Source organism: Melanerpes formicivorus, unplaced genomic scaffold, assembly GCF_026170545.1.
Source record: "Melanerpes formicivorus ecotype bairdi unplaced genomic scaffold, bMelFor1.0.p_v2 SCAF_25, whole genome shotgun sequence".
NCBI classification, from domain to species: Eukaryota; Metazoa; Chordata; class Aves; order Piciformes; family Picidae; genus Melanerpes; species Melanerpes formicivorus.
The window spans coordinates 10,776,500-10,801,043 of NW_027142377.1; the positions used below are offsets into that span (position 1 = coordinate 10,776,500).

A 24,544-nucleotide genomic window follows, 5' to 3' on the forward strand; every position below is an offset into this window, starting at 1 on the left:
AAAAGATGTGAATGGTTATTGATCCTCAAGATTAAAGTGGCTGAGAAGGATTACAGGGGTGTGAAGAGACTGAATGTTCCCTACACAATTTAGTAACTTTAAAAGAGCCTGACAGCCATCATGTTAGGATGCCCACGGTATGAAAGGCCAGAGGCTATGCAGCATGGACTTCATTACCCTATATTTTGTGTTATCCGCTATTGGGATGAATCAAACGCTCCAATGTCACACAACTTGAGACATAATCCCATAGCCAAGTTACCAGGATGTAATGATTTCATTTTAAAGTTGTGCACCAAAAGCATTTTAGCTGTGCATGTAAAAGCATCAGAATATAGTGTATTCAAATTCACTTAGTCTTTGAAGTACTACTTGAAATTCAATGTCTTGAGTTTGAAAAGACAGCAGATTGATATTCTGGGCTTTGTACCAGGTATGAGTTTGCTGTTAGAGATTATTAAAGTCAGTATGATGCACTATTTTCTTCTGTGCTTCTTGCAAAAGGTTAGTCAAAGTTAAAACCACCTAAAGACACTATTTCATGGAAGTTTAAAAACAGATTTGTAGGTTTTTAGTAACTGAAGAAAGCAGAAAATGTGAGGGTATATTTTGTCATTTTACTTGCTAACTTTTCCATTTGGAAAACTTAGCATTTTTCAGTGTAAGGGTCTCTTAAGGTTCAAAATACATACTTTTGAATGTTAAAAAAACCCAACTGCTGCTTTTACATGTAAACTGGAAGTCTGGTGGAATTCAGGAGTGCCTACAGTGTGGGTGTATTGGTTTTAGTCATGAGCGTGCATGCTTTGGTTCAGACCATTTGCATCTGTGTCAATGATTTCATGTTCTTCAAGGGCTCTTTTCTCTGACAGTTTTCTTTGCATGATACTTGGGACCTTGTAGTGTGCAGTTACCCTCCTTCTGGAGCCATGGTTGAAGTTACAGTGGCTGATCCTCAAAAGGTTTGAAGTTGTTCAGACCTCATTAATTTTCTACTCCATGGACCTTGTTCATGTTCCTCTTAATCCCAGTGTATTTATCCACAAACTGGAAGGGCTGATCTAATTCTGGATCCTAACCCTCTTCCATTATATGTCACTATGGAAACTGTCATTCAGTGCTGACAATCTTACTGAGACAGTTCATGTCTCACGAAGAGAACCGTCTCGGTGTGGGATTACTGGGGATGGTGCATATTCTGAAGACCATTTCTGCTACTTTTAGAATGACTTTAAATCCTGAGCGTCAAAATGCTCAGGTATTGTAGCTTTCCACAATGGTTAAAGGCAGTTTAGGCTACAGGAAGAGAAAGGTTCTGTTCCATACTGACCACCTGAATGGTACAGGTGAAATGTCCTGTGTCCTTCAGAAGACAAGAGAAGGCAGCTTACATCCCCCAGATTGCAGTCACTGACACAAATTGGTGGTGTTCCCACAAGCTGGAGGCCAGAGCATCTGATATGCAGTGAATTTTGAGATGTATAGGTTTCCTACCCTGTAGTCCCTGTCAGAGAATGCAAGAGTGGATACTGATTTCAAAAGGAACTTTCCTGCTGCTCTTACCATTGAATAGACTCTCTCTGTCTTTGAAAGTGGAGATGGTATCTCTTTTCCTGGTACACAACACTTTGTCACGCACATGTATTCAAGAGACTTACGCTATTGCAAAGAGAGGTGATTTTGGTGGAGAAATCAAATTACCCTGTTCTGCAGAGGCACCCAATGTCTCACAGAGTGCCAGGAACCCTTGTCTGATTCCAGAGGCACTCTGGAAAGGAGGTGGTGCTGGTATGGCCATTTATGTGTGTAACACAAGTTAGGTCCTGTGGGTAGCACAGTTACTGTGTGCTCCTCTTACTGCAGAGATTAACCTTTGCTTTCATATCTGTGTTCAGTGGATGACTCAGGTGAGTACCACAGATCTGACATCTGCTTTGTGCACAGCCTTTGGTCTCAGGAGGGATGAGCTTTCACATAGAAACCTGAGGCAGCCAAGTGGAATGTTTTTGATTTTTTTCTTTCTTCAGAGGAAAATGGATTCCTGTTGCTAGCTTCCACTTCAGTCATTTGAGATTCAGGAATTCAGGCTGTTAGTAAGCCTGTCATCTTTAAATAGTGGTACCTGTAGCAGAGAATTGTGGCATTGCAGAAGTAAAGGTAGTATGGTAGGCTCATTTTCTACCAAAACATTTAGAAGATGTCTTCCTGATGTTTTCTTGTGTGCATGAACAAAGCATTTTGGGGATTTTAATACTACATCTGTCTCAAATTCCCTGGAGTATTTCTGGAAAGCAGGAGGAGGATTACAAAATGGGATTTTCTGATCAGTGAAGGAATTCTGCAGTACTCATCATTCATTCTCAGCTCAGAAAGCAAGAACACCTTCATGAATACTGAAAAGAGAAAGAACCATTAATGAATTATAAGTAGGGTTCCTTGAGTAGATGATTACTGAGCCCAAAGTAGTCCTTCTGCCATCCTGTCTTTAATGTCTGTTGGAATAAAGGTGTAAAGAGTTAAAGCTGCATAAGCTAAACTTTGTAGTGTCCAGTTTGTACCTTTCTGTAGCTTTGTTATTCCACTTTTTATGGCAGGACATTTCTTTAGCCATAGTCTTTGCAGAAATTGTTGAGGTAATTCCTTCTCTCAGGGTGCTTTCATGTTACTGAAAGTTTCTGTGTATGATTTTCAGGATATCAGTAGCTGCAGTGCAATTTTCTGTTTAGTACTATATCTGAGAGGCAAACATGACTCAAATTATTCTTGAACATCCTGTGGTTATTTTTAAATAAGGTTTGGGTGGATTTGTGTACTTAAGAGGAATCAATTATTTTGTCTATACTACAAACAAGTTACAAGAGAATCTTGTCCCACCATGACAGAAAGGAAAAAGAGAACAGAATCACCTCTCCAGTTGGGTGGCATTAGTGCTAAAACTGTTACTTGATAGACAGCTATAGGCAGATGTATGTCTGGTGTTCCTTAACAGGGAGCTATTCCAAGCCATGCACTGTTACATGCAATTAGATACACGCCATTCCTGTCTCTTCTACTGCCTCTCTGGTTTTTTGAGACAGTCCACACCTATGGTTATGTTGGGTTTGGCTCATTGCCTAAAGATCTACCCTAGGAGGAGTGCTTTTCTGAGCTGAAAAACAAAATAATTGACTAAACCAAAGAAGTACCTACAAGTCTGTGTACGTCATTTTAAAGACATCAAAATCTGTATAGCAAGTGAATAATTCAAAGGTGAAGTTGTACTTGATGTACTCCCATCTTTCTCAGGTAGCACGTGTGCCCTTTACTCCTCCTGCTCTTCCCCACCCCACGGTGTTAAGTACCTGACATCTATGTTTACTGTCCTGCTTCAGTCAAGACAGTTACATTCTCCAGCTGTGATAACTTCTGGACACTTGTAGCTGTGCCAAACGTGCAATCCTTGGAGGTTGTAAAATGTAGGGTAAATGTCTTACTCCAAATGTAAGCACAGAACAGTATGATGGTGAGGGAAAGTTCATTCTCTTCCAAGGTAGTTCATGTGCACTTGTAAATGCATACATATATATACTGCTGTGTAAGTTAGAAACTGTTGTATAAGAAGCTGAGAACCAAGGCAAATGACAAAGCATGTGTCCCAAAAGTGATGAAGTATGCAGATCTTGGGCTGACAGATGGGACTGCACTGCTTTCTTATCTGCATAAATAGTAACTTCTGGGGACTTTCACAGTGCATTTCTTTCTGCATCTTTACATGCCAATTGTTTGCGTGTGGCTTCTGGATGCTTGGCAGTCAGCTGCTGTTTATCTGATGTCTCAAAGTGCAGGTGTCTGCCAGTCATCAGTTACTAATGCAAAATAGCTGAAGCTAAGGACAAGATTAATTTGTCATGCCCCCCTTTGCTTTTTAATACTATTTGTAATTTTAACTATTTTCTCTTTGCCCTCCACAGTTTTTACAGCTGCACCCGTAGCTAGATTTTATTTGGCTGAAGTTTTTGATCTTTGGTATTTCTTCAGAGAAAAAAAAATGGATGTATACCCTTTCAGCAGATAAATACTCTGTTTTTCTTACCACAGATTTGAAATGGATCATCTCAACAAAATACTCAAGTCACTGCACACAAACTGTAGATTGAACCTAAGGTCCATGTAATTATTCTACAAGATAGCAGATGACCCAAATTAGTAATGAGCAAAAAAGTGTAACAAATTCAGACTAATAATAGATTCTGTCCTACTGAAGATGCAGGGCAAAGCATTAAAACACGATTAACCTCAAAAAATAATGATGTGAACATATGTTAAGGTAGAAGTACCAAGAGTCACTTTCATTTTAAGCTTTTTTTGCCTGACAAGAAAGGTTACTTTCCACAGTAAAAACTATATAGTCATCAATTTCTGCAATTATCTCAAAGTGACCTTTTTTCTCCCAAGAGCTTGGCGGATAGAACTTCCAAACCCTACTGTACTCTTCACCAGTATTTCTGGTGTATTTCTGAGTATATTAAAGTTTTCATAGTGCAGTTTTCATATTTCAGTGTAGCTCTCATATTTCATTGTCACACAGAAGCATGAGAATGATAGCTTTTAGCATAGCATACATAGCTTAAACTCAGACATTCATTTCTGTCCTTAGTTTCAACATTTAACTTCCATCTGTTCTTCTCCCTTTTTTTCTTCCATTTCCCTGTTTCCGTTTTCCCTCATGCTATGACATAAAAGTGGTTGCACTGAAAAGACTGCCCTTTTTGAGGAACAGACCGAAGGAAAAAGACAAAATGAAGGCCTTCTACCGTCGCTCCATGTGTAAGACTTTATGACAGTTCAGCTTCTTTTCAATGGCTACACTGGCTTCCATTACTAATTTTTCACTAACCTCTCCCTGGACTGCGCTGTATTTTTCCTCCTATTTTGCAGTGTGCAAGTCCTGCTACAATACAAGGAGCTGGAGCTTTTTCTTTTTTTTTTTCTCTCTCCCCCCCCCTTTGTTTTTTTTTTAACCTTGGCACTGAATACTTTATATATGTGCACCTGTGCACACACAGAGACACACAGATGTTGACACGCACAAGCACACTCACATACATATATATCTATTCAGTGCGTTGTGATTGCATATATTTGTGTACATGGTTGTCTATATACACATCTCTATGTGTATATAACTTTACAGTGCACTGTGTTACCCTAAATGGTTCCAAATGACACATCTTCTAAGCCTTTTGTTGAGAAATCACTGTGATTTTTTTTCTGTTCAAAGGTGTAGAAAATAGCGCAAGGCTGTACGGTGGTCTGTCACTCTCCCAGCATTCATCAGTTGTTGCCAAAATGTTGCATTGAGTTACTTTCTTTTGCTTTTTAATGAGGGGTGGACAGCTTTCTCTAGTTCAGTGAAGGTGAACATCATCAGATGTCATCTTTTTCAGATCCTTTATTTGTTACTATGTAAAATACAGTATCCCTGCAGTAACCTGCACTGTACAAGGATCCCATATCATTGTTGGCATTCTGTTGTATTAGCACCTTTGCCCATTTTATCCTTATTCATCCCATTTTACCATTTCCCACCTTATACCAAGGCTTCTAACACATCACTGCAGCACAAGCATGGCGATTATACCTAATAAAATCAGTTTTAAGAACCATACTGAGCTGAAAGAAGTCTCTGACTTACAGCACTTCTCATGCATTGGGCTGACTGCATCTCATAACATGGATGATCTTGTGTTTGTATCTTCCGGTATTCAATGCGCTTTTACTGCTTAGAAAACTGTCAAAGATTTTGCAATACAAAATAAGAACCAAAGCAAATACATTGACCATGCTGATCATTTGCTTTCATTTGCATCCCAGCCATGAATGACCTGGTGCAGTCCATGGTCCTAGCAGGAGGACAATGGACAGGTAGTTCTGAACATCTGGAGGGTCCTGATGATATATCTGCGGGTAAAAGGAGGAAAGAATTGGGAGCTATGGCCTTCTCTACTACAGCTATCAACTTTGCAACTGTCAACTCATCTACAGGCTTCAGATCCAAGCAGTTGCTAAATAATAAAGGTATAGGTAGAAGCGTTTTACACTGTGATGTGACTATGTGTAGCAGCAATTTAATATAAATAATGGTTTTGCTTATGGTTTTTAAAGTTGTTTGGCAAAAAGCAATCTCAGTAATGGAGTTCACTGCTAAGATGCTGAAGAGATTTAATAACTGCAGCTGTAAATGTTTCAGGACTTTTCCTACAGAATGTTTCCAATGTAAAATGTATGGTTTATACATCATAAGTAGCTCAATCATCTTTAAAATGATATTTCTGTTTTATTTTACATCTTCATTTATGTCTCTTGTGTATAGATACTACATCCTTTGAAGATGTAAGTCCACAAGGTATTAGTGATGATTCTAGTACAGGATCAAGAGTTCATGGTAAGATGTGAACCTTAATTAAACAAATTTTGGGTGTATTATGTGAATGTTTACACAGTTTGCAAAGCCAAGTGAATGGCCTCTTTAAGAGTGAGCATGCTTTCTGTGGTCTGCATAGCTTGTGAATCTATTGTACCATTTTTTCAGATTACTCTTTTCTTTCTTTACTACTACTTAAGATGTTCTCTATCTCTAATAGAAAGTATCTGTGAAGTGCATCTGAACAGGACCAAACATTTTCCCTTTAAAAAATTTACTTTGAGTTAGTAGTAGAATAAAAGAAGCTAAAATGTCAATCCTAAAAAAAAAAAACCAAACCAAAACCTCAAATCCAAATCTGGCCTAGGTTTTCAGTAGTTATTGTTCAGTGAAATCTAAATTTGTCACCTGCTGTGTTCTCTGAAATCATTACATGTTCCTTAAAGCAAAGCTATGAAGTGGAAGCTGTAACAGGTGATTTAGAGGTGAAGTTTTCAGTTCAAACATGTAAAATGAGTGTGAGCAACAAAGCTTTTTGAAGATGTTAACAATGCCTTTCCCTTGTGTTGGATTAGGAGTACAGGCCGTTTTCTGTGCAGATGCTCTTGCTCCTCCTGTTCGTGGCATTTCAACAATGTGCAAGGTTCCTTGTCAAATCTGTTGCAAATGACCTAATCATGAGCAGCTTTCTGCATGCCCATCCTGGTTTCACATTAACCAGTTAGTTTCAATTCTAAACATACATTCTATTTCCCTTTTCCTCTCCCTTGTACCTTACTACTCCTGTAGTGCCCTTTCCTCTTGGACTGCCTGGAAATCCCTTTGCTTTCTGATCTGTAAGAAACACTTTGTTGAGAGTAGGCATGCTCAGCCTGTGAAATAGTGCATGATTCCTGCCTCTGAGCATTCTGTGATCAGAATGTAAAGGTACCATGTCATCTGATACAATTTTGTTCATCATGCTGTCTCCTAATTTTCCATTTAGCTTCCAGACCATCCAGCCTTGATAGTGGCAGAACATCCACTAGCAATAGCAATAATAATGCTTCTCTCCATGAAGTCAAAGGTATGCTGTAGGTGTATTTACATACATCCTTCTTTTCCATTGTTTGCTCTGTTAGATCATGTACATAAGTTATACAAGTGAAAACTTCCTACAACACACCACAGCATGCTTTTCTTGTAAGCATTTTATAGCCTTCATTCCCAATGTGAGGAAAGGACACAAGTATTAATAGAACTTAGGGCTTTAATAAATGTTAAAAGGGTGATATTATTATGTAAGTTATAAAATATTGTAAGCCAAACCTGACCTAAGTGAAAATGATAGAAGGAAGGCACTTGCATTACTTTAAGATTGCTTGGTTTTGAGCAGAGAAGCACCCTACTCATAGGCAGGACTGATGCAAGGCAGTATAGTGCACAGTACAAACAGGACAAAATGGCACGTGTAAACTTCTGTGTTTTGTCTTTAAAAGATGAATAATTACCTTGGATTTAGCAATATTCTTTACATTGTCTTGATATATTTTTGTTTATAATGGCTGTTCTAGCTGGAGCCCATTGTACATACTAGACTAGAATGCTGCCAACTCCAGACTTCCTTTAGTGTTCATGCCTTGCTTTTATGAAACGTATCCGTTTCAGAATTTAGAGATGAAGGCTAGCTTAAGATTTTTATCGGTGCATTTTCTCTTTAATTACTCCCTTCAGTAAAAGATCCTTTCAGATAGTCTTTGTCCCAGTTTCTCTACAGTATCAGAAATTTCTCTCTCAACAATTTCTCTTCATAATGAAGTTCATTTCTTAGTAATAACACAAAGCAGGAAGCACTTGATCAGCAGGATTTTTAAAGCAATTCAGAAGTGTTTAAAAAACCGAAGATCTGGTGGTGTGGGATTTATTTTACATCTACATTTAGTGCCATTTGCTTCCTTCAAGTCACAGTTGTAATAAAACTAGAAGTAGCAGCAGAAACTGTCAGAGAGGCAACATTCCTAAGTAGTAATTGTCAAAGAACTATGTTGAGGAAAATATCTTCTTTCAGTTCCATCTTTTGTATTTTATTCAATGTAAAACTTACTAACACTGTTTTAGAGTATGTGCCTCACAAGAGTGGAGGCATATCTTTAGCCCCTTGGAATACAGTACTACAAAGGTGGAGGCCCTGATGTAAGTAAGAGGTAGTTTTTTATTCAAAAGCTGTCATGACAGGTTTAAAGAGCTTTAAGAGGTAAGTAAGAGGAGTACAACTGCATTAATAGTATATTTGGGTTGAATGAAAACTAACAACTGGGTTTCTTAGCATGTTGAATTGAATTAACAGTGTTAACTGAGTCTGATCACATTCTGGATTTGAGAAAGGTTATACTGTTTAACAGCTTTCAAATATTTTTCTGATGGAATACCTAATGCCATTTACCCCCAAAGCAGGTGCAGTTAACAATCAGAGCAGGCCGCAGAGTCACAGCAGTGGAGAGTTTAGCCTGCTGCATGAACATGAGGCTTGGTCTAGCAGCAGCAGCAGTCCTATTCAGTATTTGAAAGGTCATACAAGATCTAGTCCAGTGCTCCAGCAAAGAATGTCCGAAACACTGGAGGGTCGTGGCAAACAGATCAAAACTGGTTCTCCTGGAAGTGAAGTTGTTACCCTGCAACAGTTTTTAGAAGAAAGCAACAAAAGTACCTCAAGTCAGGTTAGTTGAAAAATATTTTAACTACCTATTAACCACTATATGGGCAGGGAATTAATGAATGACTTCAAGTGCATAGTATTGCTTTAAAACTTTGTGGGGATTCTGGTTACACCTGCACTAAACAATAGTGTGGGCTTGTACCCTGAGAAACTGTACTTGCTGTATTACACACAAAATCTTTCAGAATTTTGCACTTTGACTCTTTCCTGGTTACTGAATTAGCTAACAAAATTGATCTGCACTGCACAGAATTGTCCAGTGTACTGATGCACTCTGCAGAGCTCAGATGGAAGGCCAGAAACTCAGAGTAGGTTTCTTCCAGTTAAGCGCTTGTCTTCAGTAAGAGCTGTTTTCACATTTGTCTTATGTCAGCATGAAGGAAGATGCTTTACTTCATTCCCTGAAAAGAGATTCTTGTCTGCTTCAGTTTCATCTTTTTAACTCTACTGTACAAAGAAACTGACCCTGGAGCTCATTGACATCTGAGAATAAGACAGTGTTTCTGTAAACCACTGACAGTTTCTTAGAAGCCCCAAATCACCTCGTCTCTGCTGGTATCCAGATTTCTTTATTACTAATTCCTGAGTAAATCTGTCCAAAATCTAGAAGTGCTCTAGGATAAAGCAAGTTACTGTGACTAAGGCTGATGAAGAGTCAGGATCAGATTCCATCAATTTTAATGATACAATTCAAAGTGCAAAATCCAGCTGAATTGACTGGGCTAGTCCGTGACTTGAATCTGGATTAAGTTTCTGTATTTCTGTTTAGTTACTTAAAATAACCTCTGGTCTCTGACAAGGATTTTTGATCTCTAAGCATCAAACAATGCTCTCATGGTAATAGAAATAAATCTCCTGAGTTGTCTAGTCCACTGCTGTTGATGAGTCCCAGAATCTGTTTCCCGGTGTCACAGAATCAGTGAGGCTGGAGGGGGGTATTCGAAACGTCTGTATTCGGTCCTCTGCCAAGCATTTCCTTAAGGCTTTTTAGCTTAATTCTTTCCAAATTGCCTCTTCTACCATTTTGAAAAAGGCTGCAGTCTTTCTCCACTAAGGCTGTGAATAGTGTTCACCTAAACTTTTTTTCTCTCCTAAGTCTTTTCTCCACCTAGAAAAGACAGGAAGCTGGCTGCCTCAGACACAAACCAACAGCTCTCTTTAGAATGGGGTTTCATTTCTGTCCATAAAGTGCTTGAGAAAAGGTCAGCGTTTACAATTTAAAAATGTATAAAATGTTTCATATTTTTGACAGTTGAAATCTGCAAGTGAAGAGAATCTTTTAGATGAAGTCATGAAAAGCTTGTCTGAGTCTGCAGAGCTGGCAGGAAGGGAAAAGCTAAGGAAACAGCCATCTGCTGGTTGTGGTATTGTGAGATCATTAAGTGTGAAAGCTGCCGTTGATTTCTCAGATGGACGATCCATTAAACCAGAGCCCCTTGTAAGGCCTAGCCTTCGTAAAACTGAAGACACCTACTTTACTAGTTCTCCAGTAAAATTTACATCAGGCCCTCAAGGGAAGGCCAAATCAGTTAAAGAAAAGATCCAAGTGACTGTTCCACAGCGACAATCAAGAGATTGCAATCCTTATGCTACCTTACCTCGTGCAAGCAGTGTGATTTCTACAGCAGAAGGAACTACTCGAAGGACAAGCATTCATGACTTTTTGTATAAGGACAGTAGGCCGCCTGTATCGGTTGATCCAGCACCATCCACCGCTGACAGAAGTGTTCCATCAGTCTCTAGTGAGTACTCAGCACACCAGTTATCTTCTTGTTTTCACTGTGTGGCTTGTGGAGTAGACTGTGTTCCACAAAGTAACGCAGCTAACACAGTTAAACTAGGCTGTAACTCTGACCTAACTAAGGCTTCGAGAACAGGAAGGTCAGATATTCATGAGAGAATCCTGCTAAGCACAAGCACATTGAACAAAGTCAGTATGTCTGGTAATGACAATACAGGATCAGTTACTTTGGCTCCACCATTTTTATCCCTTAACACTGAATTAGTTAGTAATATAAGTGGCTTGCCTCCAAGATCTACATCCAAAACAACTGATCAGGCAAATCGCTCAGCATTTCGAGCAGTACTGAAAGATCAAGAGCAGCCTTCTGCTAATCCAAAATCTGATCATAGTGACCAACGGCCAGGTCTGGCTAGTGAGTTTGTGGCTACCACCTGTGTAAGCAGCAGTGAGGCTGAATCCCCACTCCTGGTTTCTGAAGATAATCAAACCGTGTGGTATGAGTATGGTTGTGTCTGACAAGGAGGTCGTACTATTAAGTCTGCGTATATGAGGTGTAGGTATTCTCAGTGGTCACTGGGTTTTGAGAAAGTTTCACTTCAATGACAAAAATACTTCCATGTTAGATCTGTGGGTGGTTTTCTAAGAGAAATGGCATAGAGCTCAGTTTTGTACTCTAGCATGTCTGAATGTAAATTGTAACCTCACCAAAGTGTGCATGAAACATTAATTGCATTGTATATATTTTGCATGCCTTTAAAAGTGTTCATAATACCAGCTCTATTTTTATTTGTCACACACTGCAGGTATTTTGGTTGTTTCCTGTACATTACCAAATGCATGTTCAACCAATTGCATGCTGCATTGCCAGAAATGGCACAGTGAGCAACATCCTTTCCAGGACAAACAAAGTGCTTTTCAATTGTGCTTATGCTTTCAGATGTATCAGTAACACACTGATCATGTATTTGGAGATAATATCCTTTAAAAGTGAGATGATAATGAAAAGCAGCACTTAGAGAGCTTTCAGTGTCCTACCCTTCTCCTTTATGCCACATCATGGCATAAATGCATTCTGTACAAGGAACAAGTTACAGACTAGAAATTCAGTGCCTCTAGCATGAACAATGAGTATGAATTGCTGTTCATAATTATTAAAACATCTTAACATTAATAAATACAGAGATCATTTGTAAGTCTAAGCATAAATGCTAATTCTTCTGAAGAGGTATTAAATAGTCACATGATATGCAGCACTTGTAGTGGAAAAAATGAGCCTTTCCACCTTTTCCCTTTTGTATGCTTCATCTTTTCATGCCTGGTGTACAAATGTGGTGAAGTGTATGGTCTTAACTGAAGTCAAATAACAGAGTTCTCTGAGACTCTTTGTGTTGTGTGGTAATAAAAACCTCTGTTGATTATGGTGGAAATTCATTTTTTCTTCAAGTAATACTAAGGTACTAGAGAACAAGATGTGTAACCAAAATAGCAGAAAAAAATAACACAGTTAGAGAAAAGAAGAAATAAAAAGCTTTCTTGCAAAATTATAGTAGAGAAATAGTGAAGCCAATAACTCACTAATTACAGCTAACCAGCTCAAGAGAGATGTTGACAAGTAATTGTTTTAAATGCCACTGTCTCTGCAATTGCTTGAAACATTTTAATCACAAAGAGTTTAAGATGGTATTGTACACAAGATCTTAGACATTAGCACCTTTTGTGCCAGAGGAAATAGTTACTGCCCATTACTGTGGGCGAAAATTGCATGTACTATGGAACAAGTGAATGAAAATACATCTAGAGGGAAAATACTTTAAATTGAAAACAAGTATTGAAAATTATGAATGTCATCCTCTGCTTTTTCCAGCTGAATTTATTTTGCCAGCAGTTTTGTGGCAGTTGTGTTACTGCTGTGTGGGTTGAACTGCAATTCCTGTGCTTAACTAGGGAGGGGTAGGTGTGCTGTAAATGCACCATTCCCCGAGGAAAAGCAGTAGACATCCTGTATTGTAGTCCATAAGGTCTCCATTTCATACAGCAGAATTGGAAATAAAATGCAGAGATAGCCTTTCCAGAGCTCCATCTGCATGTCAGGGTAGGGACAAGGAACAAGAGGAGAAGGTGGGATGTTCCAGAGACATTCTGTGGAAGGTAGAATTACTGTTTTGCAATGCAAAGCAGCCATCCAGACAGATATGCCTGTCTGCAGGCAGCCAATACTATTGGGCCAGTAAGTTCTTACTTCTCTTCAGTGTTCACAGCATGCTTTTAGTTAATGAAGTATTTCCTCTAGAATTGTCTCACACTAAAGAAACAGAAATCCAGATCTGAAATACAACCTTAATGTCTCCTGCATTTACTGCCACACAGCCAGATCCGTGTTCTGACCTCGGGTCATGTAATTTGACTTTGCTTCCATCAATCTGGAGATGTGTTTGAATTAGCTTTGAGATGAACAGTGCTGTTCTCTGAAGGGACGTGTGCATGAGGTGTTTTGCAAATTATTTGAGGAATTGGAAAACCTTCTTAGCTCTGACAGCACTTATACAAACTCACACCGTGCTACCAGTGCCTCTGTTTTTCTGAACTGATTACAAGCAAGTCTGTCTTGCATCAAGACTGCATGTTGTGAGCAGAACATGTTTTGTAGCTAGAGGTGGTATCTTCTGTGTAGATCAACTGCTATTGATGGAGAAATGGGATAAGCTTTTATCTCCTTTGCCAGCCTTGTCTTGCCTAGGTCTATGCACTGTCACAGCCACAGAAAGTTCAGTATTGTCTCTAGAGATACTTATCACAAAATCTCCATCGTGACCACTGAACCCTGAATGTAATCATGAGCAAGGCCTAGATCTAAAGAAGAATTTTGGAAGTTACCTCTGTAGAGTGAAGTTGAAGCTTGCTATCAAGACAGCAAAGTATATTTTCCCAGCTGCTGCTCGTGGGACACTTCAGTTTGTATTCTTTCATTTCTTTTCAAAGTACTAAGCTTTAATGCACCAAACAAAAATTGACAGTAGATCCTTATGCCTGATATTTAATGCCCTTCCCGCCTCACTCCCCTGGGGAGGGGGACAGCATTAAAACAACTTCTGCTAAACACAAAGGACTTGGGAATACCTGAGTGTCTTTGAACATTAGTCCCATAGATTCTCTGTGGGAGTTCTAGACTAATTTTGTCCAGATCAAGCTGCTATTTTGCATCATTTTGTACTTTTTTAATGAATTGTATTTCACTTCTGAGGATAACTCTTTGTTCTCCTACTTTAGCTCCATTGAGTTGAGCTGCAGCAGCAAAAGCATGCTGCTAGACGCTTCAATGTTACTGAGAAGTGGTCAACAGTTGTTGATTGTATAGGAAAGAAAACAAATGCTTTAATATAAAGAAGGATTATTTTTCCTCTGCTTTATGGTCTTTTTGCTTGAACCACACATACATTACAGATGGTTCTTTTGGTCTGTGCTTAACTAGGGGAGGGGTCTGTGAAATTCTTTCACTGCTGCCCCTTGGCCATTCAAATAGATGACTGCAAACAGATGGTACACTTGCTCATTCCTTGGTCCCTGCTGTCTTTAAAAATTATATGTTTGGGCTTTGCATGGTGATGATAAACACTAAAGATGTGGCTGCCAACCAGAAAAGCTTTTGTTGTTCAGGCTCGATTACTTGCTTGCAGTTAAGGGTTTGCTTGATGCTTTGGCTTAAAGGAATAGCAAATTGAGATACTGTGTCCTGCACGTTCAAGCTGTTGCATGCAAAGGTCGTTCTCTGTTTTGCAGAACTGAATGTGAACATTTCTGTCAGTGTGTTGTAGCAAGTGAAACTGCAAAGATGAGTTAAGTTCTCTGCTAGCTTCAGTCATCCTTGATTACATTTGTTTTCCTTGTCATACAGGCAGAAATTTAGGGTTAGTGTATCTAAAAGCTAAGCTTTGAGAGTAATACCCAGTTATTCTTCATGCAAAGATGACTTCTAGTGAGTATAGTTGAGCAGGCACATCCACTGAGTTTCTCCTCTCCCCTTTTCTCTGAAATTTAAAACAAAATAAGAAGTTTCTATATTATTTTGCTCTACTAATAAGCAGAATGTATTTTAATGCATGAGGGGTTTTTCAGTGTCCTGATATACACAATGAATAACGTGAAATGCTTTTCTCTGCAGATGTGGAAGCTATCCCAGAAAGCAGAAATTCAAAAAGCAGGTCTAGGGAGCAACAAAGCTCCTAATTCTGTTGCCCACTACATGAGATGTAGGCCAAGTGGTGAGTTTCATGCCCAAAATGTAAATGAGATTAATTTCATTTACAACAAACTAACAGCATTACATGTGAGACCAAGTGCATATTGCATTAACCAGATGTAAATACCGCTTGCTTCACTGGCTTTTGTCTTGCTCATTATGTAAGCCAGAACAGGTTGTTTTGCAGCAGTTATTTTGCCTGTGCAGGCAGGGAACTGCATCCTGTTTAGCCTTTTGCCTGTAAAAATTACATTTACTTCCAGTTTTTAAATCTCTTGAAGAAGAAAGTGCAAAGAAATCAGAAGTAATGTTGAAGTCAGACCTTAGAAAGGGACAGATGAATCTAACAGAACAGTTTAACAAAGGATAAATGATTCTGTTCTACACGGAAGCTGTCCTTTTACAAAGCTTGCCTTCGGCATTCTGTCCTTCTCTTGACTTGGTTACAACGCCTTTGATGCATGCTATTAGTGCTGTTAGTTCTGTTAGTGACTTAACTCTGCTGTATTTTACATTTCTGCACTTCAAGCTTTTCTTACGTTCTTTTCTCTTTCTACCTTTCAACTGAACACAGAGAGAAAAGTGCCCTTCAGTATCTCAATGTGAAGCCTTTATAACTGAAGTAACAAGACAGCGCCTGTAGGATTCATTAATAAAAATTAAGGGAATTTTTTACATTCTTCGTGACTAGAGCAGGCAAGAAATAAAAATCTACCTATCTACCTACCTTCCTTCCTTGAATCAAGGAGCTCTACTGGAGTCTACTGCCGAAAACTTGTAGATGATCTTAGGAATTACTGCACATTGCACTGTTAAGATCTACTGAATAAAGGACAGTTCTCATATCCCTAAACACCAAGAATCTTAAGGTCTCAAGAATTACTCCAGGGGAAAAAAAAAGAAATTCCTTTTGTCTTCTGTTTAAGAAATTAGCCACTGATTTGCTTAAGCTTCTGCTAATAATTAACCAACCCCCCCCCCCCCCCCCCATAACTAGCAGTTTATATTTACTTCTGTAAATCAAGAATAAATGCTGTAGTATTTTGTTGAAATTGACTGTATATACAGATCCCAAACCTCACAGCTTACTGGCACTTCACTGCCTTATTTGGTTAGCATAATCTGCATGAAACTGCTCTTAAAAAGGTTTATGCTGATTTTTGTTGCATACTGTAAGAGAAAAATTTGTTTACATCCATGAAAAGTTGGGTAACTAACAAAAGTGGGAGTCATGGGATGATCGTATTCCCTAGAAATCGTCATTTGTCTTCTCCACATTCCCAGGTTACTCTGCATATATGTATATGGTCAGATGTTTCTGACAGCACATTGTCAGGTCTGCTTTTTCTATAACCTTTATTTTAATCTAAGGCTGTTTTCATTAAATGGCATTTCCAGAACAAGACTGTCTTACAATGTCTGTGTAATGACTGCTTTTTTGTTTTCTTTATTGTCTTTTGACTTGAGCTGATTGTGGCTTAGGAGGTTTCTTGATGGCAAGGAGAAATGTAAATAATATCATATGCATTTTACAATCATTTCCCCTTAAAGTTATCTTCTACTAGTAAGATACATTTTATTCACTATTGATTTCTATTAAAATCAACAAATGTTGTTGGTACATTCAATGGTTGCACACCTTTGTTGTCTTGAAAGTATTTGCACAGAGCTCACAGGAAGCGTACATGAACATACAAGCAGATCCAAAACGAATTATCAGCATATTCAGGTGTCTGCTCTAAAGGGTTTATTGTATGACCTCCTAGCAGCCCTTCTTCCAGCAGGCAGGTAGATAACTTCATCTAGCAGACTCCCTGTAGGCTGATCACACAGCTGCTCAGGTTGCGTAGTACTGCAGCTTCAACTCAGCAACACTTGATTCTTCAGAGGTGTAGGCTTTATCACTTTTAAAGTCTCAGGATACCAAGGACAGCCTGAACATAATCATTTTTCACTGGAGTGACACTGCAGTTCAGAGGTTAAAAAGCCATTCTGGCAAGTTTTACTTTCATGAAATTTTGTCAAAAGGGGGGAAAAAGGAGGGAAGTTCAACAAGCTTTAAAGGCAAAATTTTCTTGGTTTTCTTCCTCAAAGTGACTTCTAAGATATTTTTTGTGGTAAAATATGCTAGATTAATGAGATTTTGTTTGCTGTTTTACATTACAAATACTTTTCAGATTGCTTCCTCAGAGCATTTAAGCATCCATTGGTTTGTTAGTTGCTGTTTTCATAAGTTTTGTAGTTCTCAACCATATATTCCAGGATACCAAGTTGGAAAGGACCTCAAGCATTGTAAGGTCCAATTTTTTTTGACTACAGAGAATGTTTTGATTACCAGTTGACACATACACATTTCTGGTCCCTTAGTGTCAAGATTTCCATTGATTTTGGTGGAAGCAGCGTGAGTTTTGCAGGTTAGCTACACAAATGAGCAGTCCCCAGGGTGATCTGAAGCCAAGCGCACTCCTGAAATCCAAGATGGTTTTGTAGGCAGCTTGAGTAATTTCCCACCTTGTAACTGATACTGTTATATTTTGAGACAGATTTGGGACAGTCCAAGCCGTGCACTGGCAGCTATGAGATGTTACTGAAGGGGTGGCTGGGGTGGTTGGCAAGGGTTAGAATACCCAGAAGCAATACAAATAAGGTGTCTCACCTGGTTTCTGTGCCATTCCTGTACTGCAGCATGGGCCAAGCCACAGAGACTAAAGGAATTGTCATGAGAGAATTCCATGGGCAGATACGAATCTGCAATGTTAGTAGCCCTTACTAAAGGCAGAGCTGCTAGGGAAAACAACTGAAATACTGTAATTACTGAGAAAATAGCTGGTTTTAAATTCTGGTATTTCCAAGCTGATATTGTGGTCTGATTGTGACTGGCTGCTTCTGGCTTTCTTGACTGCAGAGAGCTGATGCATTTCAAACTGTTCAAACTACTATACCCTAACCAGTCAGTAACATTTCTTGCATTGATGGATTTAAACTGTAGTGCCAAATGCTGCTTGTATTCACAGAATCTGAGCAGCTGTGTGTGTTCAGGTAGATTCTCTGAGGCCCTGGGAATTAGGCAAGATGGCCATGTCATTGCTATGACTGCCCGGCTCTTCTCTAGGAAGAGCATGGCAGGGCACGCAAAACTTCCCCTTGCCGCACGTGGCTGTGGTGTTCTCATCACATGGGCAGCTCCTCGTGTTTAATTTACCTCAGCTGTTTCCTGTATTCAGTGAGTTGTGCAAGGTTACCTGAACAACTGCTCTGCTTGCTTGTTGCAAATTGTTCACACTTTCTTAGAGCATCTTGCAATCACAGCCAGGGCATAGTTAACAAACTTTAAAATCACTATTTAACTGAAACAGTTTCCTTGTGGGAGTCGATCAGGAGGAGTTTAGGAGCAGAATTCACCCTGCTAGGTCAGAGTTGAGCATTAGGTCAGGTTTGTGTGCCAGTCCTAGCTGGTGCCTGTCAAAGCCACTGTGAGCAGGGTTTGACCCACTTGCATACAGAGGCCAGAGCAGCACTTGGAGTTTAATGTGCTAGATTAGCCAAAAGCAGCACTGTTTGCAGGGATACATTTGCATTTCAGAGTTCAGAACCTGTTTCTTCCAGCACTTTCTTTGGCCAAGAACTTCCAGAGCAGAAAAGCTGTCAGAAGGTTCTTTGTTCTTTGATTTTAAATTCCTTTTCTTTGTCCTTTCTTCATCTTTCTGCTCTGTGCCCTTAAGATCAAAATAAAGCAAAAACTAAATTTCATCTGGGAGCTGCTTCCCATGTTCTGAAACAGGCTCCCAGGGGACAACGTGGCAGCTATTGAGAGCGTACAGCAGGGGTGCACGTGAATCTGTTTCACCAGGAGAGTTGCCAAATCTAGTTCAAGATGACAAAGGAGGTTGTAGTACTACGTAGTGTGTAACTTTTGTTGACTTTTCCAATCATCTGCTGAGGATTTAGTAACATTCCCAACACATTATTTCTAAGCTGTCTCCACGACACGACGCAGCCTCCACGTAGGAGCTTTGTGTGTGTTTTCTAGAGGTAGATGATAATGTTTATGTAAACAATGCTTTGATATTAATAAAACTGCCTTAAAGGAATTTAACTAGGTGTGAAACGGAAAGCTCTTATTTAAAACTGTAATTTCCTTTACATAGATCTTTTCCTTTTTTTAATGTTTGCCATTGTATACCTTGATTATGTTATTAAAATGCCAAACCAAATAGCTTTTATACTTGTGTGTCCATTTATGCACACTTTCTCTGGAAATGGGTATTACTGGAAGGCTGTTGGTGTTCAGTGATGGCATGGTGGTCAGGTGGTGACATTTTCAGTGTTTCTTCCAGAAGGAAACCCATGAAGCTGTCCCAGATTTTTCCTGGATGTGTAGTTTGTTTTGTGTTATTTGCATAGACCTGTGTAGCTTTGAACTATACACTATTTTGGTATTACTTTAAAAAGACACTAATTTCACAAGTAAATGCAAAAAGAAATCATTCTAGATTTGCCAAATGTAGTCTTTGAAGCTTTGATTTTGCTTGATCGTTATTTTTGCTGACACAAATCTCAGACTCCCTTGAGGACAACAGCAGTTGAGATTTTGGGATTCATGAAGTGAACTGCTATTGTGCACATCTCTATAAAGCACACTTCACATTTCGAGCCTTCTGGATGTAAAAACCTCACTAAGTCCAATTTATATTTTTTGTTTGTTTTGAAGTCATAAAAGGATTTTAGGGGTACCACAAAATCCCTTAAAGGGGAGGAAGAGGGAGTGGCAGGCAGAGGGCAAGATAAATCTTACTTTTAAAGATACATAAGGCTGTATTTTATATCTAGCTCATTTAGTAATGTCAGTCCAGAGTTCATTAATCAACCCACTATTCCTAAATGCCAGATGTGTGTCTGTTATTTGACACCACATGTCAAATCACACACACCTGTACGTCCTTTCAGTACCCCCCTTCAGCCACACCCCGTACACCTTCCTGTAGCTTCAGAATTTTTAAGTCGCCTTCCCATCTGAGCAAACTGCCATGATAGAAGGGGTTAGTGTCTCTGTGAGGCGGAGGGGAGAACTTAAAAATGCTGCATCGTTAAGTATCCTGTTGTTAAGTTCCCATCTCTGAGAACAGAGGTGCCGAATCCTTCAGAACTGAGTGAAGCTGTGGTGAGGATGTTTGTGAGATGACTTGCCTTTTGCACTACTTTTTCTTACTCCACTATATAGAAGAAAAGCTTTCACTTTTTCAGTAGGAAGAAACACCAGTGCACCAATGTTGATACTGTCATGGAACTATCTTGGCCATACAGAATGAAACTGGGTCAGGCTGGCCAGTTTCTGACTTGTGCTTCTTTTGAAGTGTTTCCCTTTATCACTGTTAGTATGACATCCCTTAGTGTGATGCAGTCATCCAAGAACACAAATCCTTCTATGTTTGTGGAGGGTTTATTTAGTCACTCTTCTGTATTCTTTATTTCCTTTGTGTCTCAACTTGTACTGACACTCTTGTTTGCCTTTGGGCAGTTTGTACACATTTTTGTTTAACTGTGTTTAAAAAACCCTTTTCCCCATCCCCTCCAGATTTTGTCCCTTGCTTTCACAACTGCCATCGTTGGGCTTTGTGGAGGTTCTTATTGCTACAGTATGTTTACTGAAGTTTCTGCTGCTTCTGTCTTCAACACACAATCTGTTTGAAGGGAGATGTATTCATTTAGGCAAAGAGAGGAGAAAGATTAGGGACTTTGAGAACAGCAGTCTTGTGGAAGGAGATACTTTTCTATACTAATTTTCTACTCATCAATGGAAAGACAGATCAGCCTCCCCTCAACTTCTTAAGCACAGGGATGTTTGTGTGTGCAGCCCTTTTCTCCTGAACGGGGAAGATCAAGTACAGTTACTTGCAGCCTTCTTTCCACTTCTATAGGTGCTGATTATGTGAAGCAGAGAGGATGCACAGTTCTAGGCTGTATTAATTTTTCTCCCAGAACATACTAAACCTGGTCAGGAACCTGCAGTAACATTATTCTTTGGAGTGTCTCTGCCAGGAGAGAGTTTGGTACTGGGGCTCACCTCTGCCCCACCTGCTGATGGCTCCCTCCTGTCTTCCCATTCTTAGAGAGGCTCTAGAAACAAGTAAAGCACATGCCTGACTTCATGGGGCCATTGCCAGTAAACTTACTATTTCTTAAGAGGAGGATACTGTTAAAGTGAAAATGCAAGTAAAAATGTAGACAATCAAATATGTTTTCTGTAGTGTAGGTAAGCTGTTTTTCCTAGCTAAAGATAGTAAAAAGAAAGCAACATATAATAAGGGATAAATGGGTACAGGAACACAATCTAGGCAGTTGTGCATACTGACAAGTATTTTAGAACTTCTATTTGTTGTTTCCTGATGATGTTTTAAGTTTAAACCTTCAAGGCCAGTACCACAAAGGGGAAGTTCCAGTTTTATCCATTTTGTTAACAAACTGTAGCATTTTTAAATGCCACCACCACTACTTACTGCTTACTTAGTGGTAGACTGCAAACATGTCTTGTCCTTTTGTAACTATTCTGTGAAATTTCTAACAGCCTGAAGGCAGTATTTTTCCTGCCAGATTATAAACTTACACAGTTAGAAACAAAAAGGAATAAGATTGGGGTTTCAGATTTTATTTGTAATGAGATTTGTACCATTTTTGCTCTACCAAATCTGCTCTCGTAACAGACATGTACTTCATGTCTTCATCAAAATGTATTGTGATGGGACCGTGGTCTGTTGAGCTCACACATCTCAACAAGTCATCAGGGCTTAAACCCATAGGTGCAGAATTTGTCATTGGATGAAAACAGCTTTTCATGGCCACCCTCCAGAAAGCCAGCATCCAGCACAAACCTCCCATCCCCCTGGTCACAGAGAAGCGAGGGGCGCCGCACAGCCCTGGCCCACGGTTAGTTTTTCCAGCATTGTTTTCATCAGCAAATCTTAGGTTTCCACTTCTGACACTCAATTTTTTAGCAAGGTTGTTTAAATTGATTTGCCTGTTGTGCAGAACAGTCACCAGCCAGAAGCCTTTCCTCTTTTTAAGAAAAAGGTTTTTACTGTGACCTCCTTTCGTGTGTTGGATACGAGGCATCATGCCTTCAACAGTGAACGCCTGGAAAACACAGTGTAGCATGAGACTCCGTGTTCCATTGAACTTCTAGCTGCGTCCTGGCAGGGATCTTTTGTTGAATACTTAGAAAATACTGAATGTTATCCTCGGCCTAAAAACTGTACCCTTTTATGAGGACATTGGAAAAGAACGTCAATAAAATGTGACATGCTGCTTCTGCACTCTTTGCCTCGTGTGTTTGCATTCGAAAACCTTACCAAGTCCGCCCCGACAGCGCTCCTTTTTGCAGCTCCCCCCGACACCTTGGAGTGCAGTGCGTGTACTCTTCAGCTGGGAACTGGAAGTTTGGAAAGCATCCTAGATGCTGGCGATTTCATGCAGTGTATGGGTCCTATCTCCTGAAGCTGCCGGGGAAGAGGGAAAGGGATATGGGGACTGAGGCGTGGAAGGGAAATGACTCACGATTTGCACTCGAAATAGCCCACACTCTACTGCAGGTCCCTTGGGCGAGAAAGTCCGTACTGATAATTACACTACAAGAACCACGTGCAAGTCCAAAGCCTGCCCCGCGGCCGGCTCTGCCCATCTGCCGGTTCCGCCCCGCGGCCGGCTCTGCCCAGCAGCCGGCTCCGCCCCGCGGCCGGCTCTGCCCCGCTCACACGTACTATTTCAGTTCCGGTTTAAAAAGGGCGGAGGGTGCCGAGCGGCCGCGCGGCTCAAGCAGCACGCCGCTCGCAAGTGCTAAGGGGAAATGGGGTGCCCATGACCCCGAACTCGGGGTGGTCGGCGGTGACTGTGGCGATGTGCAGGGCAGTAGCCGCTGCGCCAGCAGCTCCCGCAGCTCCGGGGCGGCCGCCCTGACCTGCCGGCTCCTCGGCGCCGAGGGGAGGGGCGGGAAGCGCTGCCGCCGCTGCCACCACCCCTTCCGCCGGCTGGCGCCACGCCGGGCGGCGCTTTCCGCAGCCTCAGAATGGCCGCTGGCCGCGGCCGGAGAGCGCGGAGGGCTGCTTTGGCCATCTGCTGTGGGAGTGCTGCGGTGGAGCTGAATGTTGCCTTAAGAGTTCTCATTCGGAAGTTGGTTTGGACCTGGCGTGTGTGAGCATAGGCTGTACTACAGGAGATGAGCAGCCTTGGGATGCATCACAAAGTGTGGCCAGCAGGTTGAAGGAGGATCTCCTTTCCCTCCACTCTGGTGAGGGTGCAGCTGCAATGGCCAGTTCTGGGCTCCCCAGTTCAAGGGAAATAAGGAACAACTGGAGAAAGTCCAAGGGAGGGCCCCACAGATAACGAGGGGGCTGGGTAATCTGTCTTAGAAGAAGAGGCTGAGAGACCTGGGGCTGGTTAGCCTGGGGAAGAGAAGAAGGAGAGGGGAGAGCGTCCCCCACGGCAAACCCCTGGCCAAGCTGTCAGCTTGTGGCTTGGACAGCAGCACTCTGAGCTGGGTGGTGGTGAATGGTGCCACAGCCAGCTGGCAGCCAGGCACTAGGGTGTGCCCCAGGGAGCAGTGCTGGGCCCCAGCCTGTTCAATATCTTTAGTGATGATCTGGACAAGGGGACTGAGTCCATCATAATAAATGTGCAGATGACACCAAGCTGGGGCAGGTGTGGATCCGTTAGAGGGTAGAGAGGCTCTGCAGAGGGACCTCAACAGGCTGGACAGATGGGCAGAGTCCAGTGGCATGAGATTTAACACATCCAAGTGCTGGGTTCTGCACATTGGCCACAACAACCCCATGCAGTGCTACAGGCTGGGGTCAGAGTGGCTGAGAGCAGCCAGGCAGAGAGGGACCTGGGGGTGCTGGTTGACAGTAGGCTGAACATGAGCCAGCAGTGTGCCCAGGGGGCCAAGAAGGCCAATGGCATCCTGGCCTGCATCAGGAACAGTGTGGCCAGCAGGAGCAGGGAGGTCATTCTGGCCCTGGTTAGGCCACACCTGGAGTCCTGTGGCCAGTTCAGGGCACAGACTGCATTTAATGCCATTTGTACAAATTTGATATTTAAGCTTTTTTATTGTGATCTCTTTTTGAGATTATTTTCCCCGTCTTACCTTTGGAGAGGCTCTTGAGGGCTGTGTGCATCTGAAGCTCTCAGCAGCTGGCACACTCCTCAGCAGGCAGTGCCTCTGCAATGAAGAGCAGGGTTTTGTCAGCATTCGGCAGAAACGGCCACACACCACAGCAAGGTCCTGAGTGCAGCAGAACAAGGAGTGCTGCCTAAGGAGTGCTGCCTAAGGAGTGCTGCCTACTGCATGCGTGCAGGGCACCTCTGCTGTGCAGCACTGCAAGTCCTGCGCTAGAGGCAGTGCCTCTCGAACAGAGGAAGCGATGGTTCCCACGTGTAACACTGCGGCCGCCTGAGCGAGGGCGCTGCAGCGGC

At 41.1% G+C, this 24,544-nt stretch overlaps 1 protein-coding gene and 1 long non-coding RNA gene across 14 annotated transcripts in view; one reads left to right on the forward strand and one right to left on the reverse strand.

Moving 5' to 3' along the window:
• The window catches only part of CCDC88A (coiled-coil domain containing 88A), a 78,715-nt gene extending 59,414 nt beyond the window's left edge, over nt 1-19,301 (forward strand). For 7 of the 13 annotated variants that reach the window (XM_068153285.1, XM_068153292.1, XM_068153287.1 and 4 more), the window contains exons 27-32: nt 4,723-4,806; nt 5,854-6,057; nt 6,353-6,424; nt 7,389-7,469; nt 8,834-9,099; nt 10,351-14,993. In XM_068153285.1, coding sequence (XP_068009386.1) covers nt 4,723-4,806; nt 5,854-6,057; nt 6,353-6,424; nt 7,389-7,469; nt 8,834-9,099; nt 10,351-11,358 — 1,715 coding nt within the window. In that variant the 3' untranslated portion in view covers nt 11,359-14,993. The other 6 variants (XM_068153294.1, XM_068153296.1, XM_068153295.1 and 3 more) reach the window with 5 other exon arrangements.
• A 3,124-nt stretch (nt 19,302-22,425) lies between these two features.
• LOC137448598 (uncharacterized) lies at nt 22,426-24,303 on the reverse strand. The gene is made up of 2 exons (XR_010989150.1): nt 24,216-24,303; nt 22,426-22,572 (listed from the first exon to the last, which is right to left on the reverse strand). It is a non-coding gene; the product is annotated as an uncharacterized lncRNA (long non-coding RNA).
• Nucleotides 24,304-24,544: the final 241 nt, after the last annotated feature.